The sequence below is a fragment of the Juglans microcarpa x Juglans regia genome, chromosome 3S, assembly GCF_004785595.1.
Source record: "Juglans microcarpa x Juglans regia isolate MS1-56 chromosome 3S, Jm3101_v1.0, whole genome shotgun sequence".
NCBI classification, from domain to species: domain Eukaryota; kingdom Viridiplantae; phylum Streptophyta; class Magnoliopsida; order Fagales; family Juglandaceae; genus Juglans; species Juglans microcarpa x Juglans regia.
In genome coordinates this window covers 14,794,362-14,802,831 of record NC_054599.1, presented here as the reverse complement: position 1 = coordinate 14,802,831, position 8,470 = coordinate 14,794,362, and the positions used below count along the sequence as shown (strand labels likewise).

At 38.7% G+C, this 8,470-nt stretch overlaps 1 protein-coding gene across 1 annotated transcript; it reads right to left on the bottom strand.

Annotated features, from left to right (window-relative positions):
- Positions 1-6,226: 6,226 nt before the first annotated feature.
- Positions 6,227-7,993, bottom strand: LOC121257078 (cytochrome P450 86B1-like). Its single transcript, XM_041157954.1, has one exon. The coding sequence runs from the start codon at positions 7,939-7,941 to the stop codon at positions 6,358-6,360; it is 1,584 nt and encodes a 527-aa protein (XP_041013888.1). The 5' UTR covers positions 7,942-7,993; the 3' UTR covers positions 6,227-6,357.
- Between the last annotated feature and the right edge of the window lie 477 nt (positions 7,994-8,470).

The window sequence follows — 8,470 nt, the reverse complement described above, 5'->3', positions numbered from 1 at the left end:
TCTTGATCGCTACAATCACATTTCTCGTTGCCGATTTTCCTCTTGTTTGCTTCTATGCTATCTATTCGAGGTACTATTTACATAGGCATAATCTAAGGACCGGAGGAGGTCGCGGTTGCTGAGAATTAAGAAGAATGATATGCATGTGAGATGTTTGAGAAAAAGCACTACTCAACACAGACAACAACGTTGCTCAGAATTCATCCTTTCCTTTCATTCATACTTTGTGTACAAGTTACTGTGCTATTTATAGAGAGTATCATATAACAAACAATACAGCTGTGCAAGTAATACAATGACAGGTGGCTAGAGAATATTTATTCTGTTGTGGGAATATCTTCTGGATCTTTCGTAACATTAGCTGTTTCTGTTGTAGACGTGTAGTGCTATGAGGTGCAAGTTCCTTTTGCTGAGACGCCTCAATAGGCCCCCGCTATTCAAGTGGTACTATGGCCATAGTAAGGCTTGATCGTAACTGGATGAATTTTGCAGCAGATAATGGCTTGTGAGGATATCAGTGATCTGCTCTTTGCTGGAGATGAAGGACACTTGAAGCATTTTAGCTACAACCCGCTCACGTACAAAGTAATAATCGAGCTCAATATGTTTTGTGCGAGAGTGCAGTACAGGATTCACTGATAAGTATGTAGCTCCTAGGTTATCACACAACAAAGTAGGAGGATGCATGAGAAAAACACCAAGTTCTTTGAGTAAGGACTGGATCCATAGAACCTCATAGGCCGTGTTAGCCACTGATTTGTACTCGGCTTCAGTGGAAGACTGAGCAATGGTGGTCTGCTTCTTTGAACCCCAAGATATAAGGTGATGACCAAAATAGATACAAAACCCTCCAGTTGACTTCCTGTCATCTGGGCACCTAGCCCAATCAGCATCAGAATAGGCTGAGAGTTTGAAGGAGGAGGAAGGAGAGAAATGCAGACCAAGAAATGGAGTGTGATTAAGATATCAAAGAATTCTTTTGATTGCCTACCAGTAAGGAAGTCTAGGGCAGTGAATAAACTGACAGACTCTATTTACAGCAAATGAAATATCAGGACGTGTAAAAGCCAAATATTGTAAACTGCCAACCACACTATGATAGAGTTACGGATCATCAAAAGTGCATCCATCAAGCAAGGTTAACTTGGCAGAAGAACACATAGGAGTATTTATTGGTTTGGACTTATGCATCCGAGTTCTATGAAGCAGATCATTAATATATTTAGATTGAGAAAGAAATAGGCTTACTGAACTCCTAGTGACTTCAATGCCAAGAATGTAATGAAGCATTCCTAGATCTTTAACAGAAAAATGCAGACTCAATGGAGAAATAAAATCTGAGATAATCCTCTGGTTAGATCCAGTAACAATCAAGTCATTAACATATATAAGAATATTAATGCAATCAGATGAAGTATTTAAAATAAACAAGGATGAGTCAGATTGAGAAGCAACAAAACCAAGAGAAATCAATTTGTCAGTGAGTTTTGCAAACCAAGCCTGAGGGGCTTGTTTCAATCCATACAGAGATTTTTTTAGCTTACACACATGGGACGGGTAATCCGGATGAGCAAAAGCAAGCAGTTGTTTCATGAACACTACTTCCTCGAGGTCACCGTGCAAGAATGCGTTCTGCACATCGAGCTGGTGAAGGGGCCAGTTGGAAGTCACGGCAATGGACAAGAGGAGTCTCACAGTCACAGGTTTTGCCACATGACTATCGGTCTCATGGTAGTCGAGACCGGGCTGTTGATGGAAGCCCTTGGCCACTAGACGTGCTTTACGCCGTTCAAGGGTTCCATCTGCATGCCTCTTGGTCTTCAACACCCATTTCGAGCCCAGAATATTGAGGCTAGGACTGGAGGGGACAAGCTCCCACGTTTGATTTTAGAGTAAAGCTCGAAATGCCTCAGCCATGGCCAAGCACCATTCGGGATATTTGGTGGCTTCAGAGAAGGACGTGGGTTCCTCTGGAATAGGTGAGGAAGAGGTTTGAGGGAAACAGAGAGAAGTAGTGAGGGAGGCAGAGGTGTGTTTTGAAGGCCATGGGATAGTCCCATCTGTGTGTATGAGTGGGCGAAGTGTATTGGTGTGGGATTGGGTTGTCATAGACTGGTGCGACTGAGAGTGAGAATGAGAAGGAGGATTAGGTATGGACGGCAGTGTAGAGACAAAGGGGTTTGGTAGAGACGTTTATGGAGAGGGAGAGGTGGCAGTTGAAGAAAAAGGATAGTTAGGGTTTGTTTGAGAAGGAGAAGAATGTATAGGCTGAGGTGAAGTAGTAGGTGGGCTGGACCGAAAGGGTGTTGAGGCTTGGGTATGTTTGGGAGGTATGGGAACAGAGGCATGGGTTTGAGAGGGAAGGTCAGGGGTAAAGTGGTTGGTCGCCACTGTGTCGGGAAACCATTGAGAAACATGTGAGGGCGAAGGGGAGGTATGAGAGATATTTGTAGTTAGGGAGGGTGGAGGGGGGGGGACTGATAATAGTGATTGAAGCGGTGATAGCATGTCATGGCAGTGTGGCCTAATTTACAGTAGAGTTGATAGGTAGGGCGAGAATCATTTTTGTTTTGGAAAAAATTGGGATTTGAGTTGCCACGGCGAGAACCAGGAGAGTGACGGCCACGACCCTGAGAGAAGTTACCACACCCGCGAGAGCCATTGGTGCGACCACGGTTTGGAGTTCCAAGTAGAGAGGGTGAACTAGTAAATGTTGTATTTGCAGAAAGGGGAGAACCTGAGAGCAACATTTGTGTATGATGAGAGAGGCGAGATTCATGGTTGAGTAGATAGCTATAGATCTGATGAGGGGAAAGGGGATCGGGATGGGTGGTGAGGGAGGTAACAAGAGATTCATAGTCAGTCCCAAGTCCTGCAAGAAGATCAACAGTAAATTCTTGATAGGAAAGAGTGTGTCTTGCTGCACTGAGAAAGGCGGCAAGAGTTTTAGCTTTATTGTAATACTCAGTAATGGATTCAAACCCTTGGTGAGTTGGTATTGAGTGTGCATAGCATGAGCAGATGATTGAGCCTAGAATATGTTTTGAAGAGATGTCCAGATTTCATGAGAAGTGTGACAATCTAGAACTTGGGCAAGAACCGAATCAGAGAGTGAAGAGTTAAGTGCTGAGATTATGAGTTGGTCTTGAAGGACCCATTGTGTATTTGCAGGATTCGGGTTACCATCAATGAATGCAATGGGAGAGGGAATGGTACCATCAACATAGCCGAAGAGTTGATGGCCTTTGAGGAAATGCACAATTTGTGCCTTCCATAGAAGTTAATTCTGGATAGTGAGTTTAATGGTCACGAAAGTTTAATGGTCACGAAGTGAGAGGCGGAAGTAAGAAGAGAAGTGGGAGAGTGGGAGGGAGAATTTTTTCTTGGGGAAGCCATGGAACGAAGAAGATGCGAGTCCTAAGCTCTAGATACCATGCTGAGAATTGAGAGGAATGATATGCATGTGAGATGTTTGAGAAAAAGCACTACTCAACACAGACAACAACGTTCTGATCAGAATTCATCCTTTCCTTTCATTCATACTTTGTGTACAAGTTACTGTGCTATATATAGAGAGTATCATATAACAAACAATACAACTGTGCAAGTAATACAATGACAGGTGGCTAGAGAATATTTATTCTGTTGTGGGAATATCTTCTGGAACTTTCGTATAATTAGCTGCTTCTGTTGTAGGTCTGCGTGTAGTGCTATGAGGTGCAGGTCCCTTTTGCTGTGACGCCTCAATAGCGGAGGGAATTCATGGAGACCCAAGATGAGTTTCTTCATGAAGAAGATGGATCTGTGGTGGACCATCGCATTTGGCAAATCCACACCATAGGTCTTCAAGAATCGCTTATCAGTTTGATCACGTTGTGTGAGTATAAAAGAGGTGAAGGTCTTGTTGAAGGAGCAAAGTGCTCAGTTTGCTTAAGCGAGTTTGAAGAAGATGAGACTTTTAGACTTTTGCCCAAGTGTAGTCACGCTTTTCATATTCCCTGTATAGGCTGTATTGATACTTAGCTTAAATCGTACACCAATTGTCCCATAATAGTCTATCTAGACGCCATCTCCGGATTCTGAGGTTAATAATTCCAGTCCAAGGGAAGAAACCCTGGTGGGAGTTCCGTCAAGCAGTGGCGGATCATCTGATAGAGAGGAAGATGACTGGGCTTGTGAGTTAAGCATTGGGTTAGAGGAAGGGGAGAATTAGCAATTGTGAATGGTGGAAAAAGATGCGAGATTTCAAATGAAATGAAGGAGTGAACGACATACAATCGATGAGAAGATTAGTTTCCTTGGACTCTTTGTCGACATCAAAGATTAGAGTTTTTTTTTTTTTTTAATTAAAGCTGATGTGGAACCCTGCCACGTCAGATTAGTCCCATGCACATGCACAAATTCGACTGTATGTAGCAAAATTGCAAGGAGATGCCACTATCAGATTGTCAAGAGCCGTAGGTGAGACTCTTGCCTCAAAGGGAGATAGAAATAACGAAAAGAGAGAAGATATATCTAAAGGTAGGCTCATACTATGATTTAAGAAAATATCTTTAAAGACGACTAACTTAGGCATCGAAGGCTATCATTAGCCAGGGGTAGCAAGCATATCTTGTTTTCCGATTTTAGGATATAAGAGGAGCCTTTAAATGCGAGTGCGCGAAACAAGTGTTGAACATATATCTTCATTTTCTCTTCCCTTGCTCATTCGTTTTTATGGTAGTGATGGTAAATCAATTCTTTTTTTTCTCATTGGGCGGAAAAAATGAGCAATATTTATTTATATAGCATAGAGAAGTAATCTGACAAATGGTTTTAAATGCATATATTTATGTAAATACATATATTGTTTTTTTCATTAAATAACATGCATATATAGCTTGAGTGAATGATTGTTGCTGAACAGGAACTCCTTTCATGAGAAATGAATGGTTTTATTTTTATTGGACATAGAATAAAAATGATAGCATTGAAAAATTTTATTTGTTGTACATGAATGCCTCAATTCATATTAATTAAGTTAATTACATAGGGTAATATTTTACAAACTTAACTTAGGGATTATAATGGGAAATATAGTTGATTATATATATAAGGTGATTTTATAGAAGTAAAATTCCATGATCTGAAAATTTTATAGTGTATAGGTTTAAATAACATTAAAGATTTAATTGGATTTATTATTTTTTTTTATAATTTTAATTTTATGACATATAAATTGTCTTGTAAATTGTCTCAAGTATATAATTAAATTGTCTTGTAAAAACCCTTTGTAAAAAGGGAACCTTACTATAAAAAATTGGGCCCACTTTTTGTTTGATTTATATCAGTAAAAAGGGTCTAGATTATATATTAATTGATGTACCATATATACACTACAGATTTCTAGCTGATTAAAGAAGAAAAATGAAAAAAGAAAAAAGACAATTAATTTCTTGGACAAAACATAAAGATTTCGAGACAGCCTGCAAGTTGTAAACATGATAACAAAAATACCTTTTATAGTTTACTGTATCATCGTCTGTTTACAGATTCACAGTAGCAATTTGAAAAGGATAATACCGAAACTATAAGTATAGAAACAAAGTAATGGATTCAACCCTGTTGTGGCAACATTAATAAACCAAAATTATTGGGACAAAGTACTACTTACTATTTTGCAGATATATAATACTTAATAATTAAGTGTCTGTATTGTGTTGAGTTTAGAAAGTTAAAAGATAATTTAATAGTCTAAAATCTATTTTGTAGAAAAAATAGTATGTTCGGTAAGTTTATAGGAATTAAAATGCTTGAAAAATCTTTAAAAAGAAGCTGAAAATCCAATTTTTGGGTCGGTTTGAAATTTGGATTGAGCTGAGAACAACTCAGTTTATAAGTCTAATTTTAAGCTGAGTCTAACATTCAGATACCGATATTTTTTTACAAATAATTAAATTCATCTCAACTAAAAACTTCTTTATACGTAGGACCCACAATATTTTTCAACTCAACATATATTTACACGCAGGTTGATTTGCTATTTTTTTTTAACTTCCTATAAATATATTTAAACTTATCTTAAGATCTAAATACATTTTAGATGGATCCTACAAAATTCACACCAGTATCTCAACACACTAACTTAGCTCAGCATACAAATTGAGACTAAGAAATTTTTATTGAAAAGCTTACACAGATCATAACGTAAAAATCACGATAACAAACTTTAAAAGAGCTCTAGGCATATCATTACCAAATAGTAAGTAATTTTTCAATAGTAAAACAAACTTCTTTATATAGTTCTGCAATTAAAAGCTCTACAGCTAAAAGTTAAATTTCATACATCAATCCGAAACAAGTACTTAAAAAGACTATTCATCGGCGATCGACCAACCTAGGCTTGAGAGTAACCAGCAAACCATTCTTCATGTAAAGAGTGGTTGTCACTTTAGGAGCAACTTTATGATCTTCCACAACCTTAACTTCATACCTGAACAGGATCGAAGCAGCTACCATTTTCATCTGCATGTAAGCAAACTTCTTCCCCAGACACAATCTTGGACCGGCATTAAACACAGCGTACTTGTACTGGTTCTCGCTCACAAACTTCCCATCTTTAATCCACCTCTCTGGCTTAAACTCTGAGCAGTCTTTTCCCCATATGGATTCCATTCTCGCCATTGAGAAAATCCAGTAGAAAACCCGAGCTCCCTTTTTAACCACGGTACCGTCCGGAAAAACATCGTCTTCTATGACTTCTTTCACGTCAATTGGCACTGAAGGATAAAGCCTTAGAGATTCTGATAATGCTGCCTGTAAATACACCATACTTTTCAGTTCTTCCAACGTAAAAACTACGTCGTCTAGTTCATTCTTATAAGACTTGCGACAACCCAATACTTCATTAATCTCACACACAATTCTGCTTTCTACTTCTGGGTTCTTTTGTATCAACCAGAAGAACCATGTCAATGCCACAGAGCTCGTGTCTCGCCCTGCTAAGATTAAACTAATGCAGAAATCTCTCAGAAGTTTGTCTGAAAAATGCATGTTCTTATAATTATCTAGCTCAGATTCTTGAACAAGTCTTGACAAGAGATCAGAATGATGATCATCATTCAAGCTTCCAAACTTGATGAAATCATTCCTTCGACGTGCCACAGTCTTCTCGGCAAAATCATGCACTATTTTTATTGCCTCTTTGAGCCGCTTCTCGTATCCGATCCCAAAGTATCTCATGGGCTTCCATACAAAGGGTGGCAAAATAAATCTGAACATACTCAGTTCTGCGGCTTCTTCGAAAGCTTTTGCGAAAGGAACTTCAGGTAAATCAAGTGCCAGGCACCCAGGATCAGTACCAAAAGCAGCAGTGCAGATGTTATCAAAAGTAAAGCGAAGAAGAACTCCTTGGAGATCAAAGCGACCCTCCGACTCCGACAGCTTCTCTAATACTTTCAGCAGCTTCTGGTGCACCAAGTCTTTCATGGTTTGAAATGAGCGCTCAACAAAGAACCTAGAATGCATCTCAGAGGTTGCAATTCGCCTTTGTCCCTTCCATAATTCATCGTCAGCATTAAAAATACCATCCCCAAGAAAGTCAGAAAACCTCTCTCTGTAGTACTTACCTTTAGGAAAATTCTCGAGCTTTGATTTAAGCATGTATTCAATGTTGGAAGGATCAGCAGTCATGATTCCAAAGACCCCTCCAATCCACACTCCCCTGAAGTGGAAGGTTCCCCCAGCTTTGATCAAAGACTCGGTCATCCAATCATAAAGGTTGTTGATATGAAGGAGAATCGAAGGTGTTATCCCAAAAAATGGCCATAGCATTGGACCCTTGTTGAAGAGTCTCTGAAATATGCAACTAAGAATGAATAGTCCGAGCAAGGAGATGGTAACTTCCCAACATAAGCGAGAATCCAACCATTGTAGTGAAGAGAAAACAATCTTTCTCGCCATTTCTTTATGTATATATATCCCTTGCGCTTTGATGAATTCGCAACGGATCTATGAGCATGAAGATAGGTGTGAGTGTGACCTTCTTTATATATGAATGAGAGGTTTTTCAGTTTACAATAAGACAATTAATTAATTAATTATCTTTCCTAGCTAATTTGAGTTATAAGCATGCATGAGATCAAGATTTATGGGACAATCAGTACTTAATGTTAAATTAAGCAGTCAACTTGATGAAGAAAAAGTCTGGCACCACATATACATTAATTAATCCCCCACTAGGTTTTTAACGCATGATGCTATCCACTTAAGTACTTGCCAATAATATTAAAATTATAATCAACTTGATCGATCTAAATTTTCTGGCAACTCTTGCTCAACTCTAAATTAGGATGATTTACACTCTTTAGTTAAGATTGCACCATTGAAATTGTATCACATATATATCCTATCCGTCATCAGTTTTAAAGGCCAAATTTTAATGAAGGATGATCATTACCAAAATCAAGTATATATTGGGTACCAATTAGAA

Coding starts and splice junctions, on each gene's coding strand:
- LOC121257078 (XM_041157954.1), bottom strand. CDS start 7,941: ATGGCGAGAAAGATTGTTTTCTCTTCACTACAATGGTTGGATTCTCGC.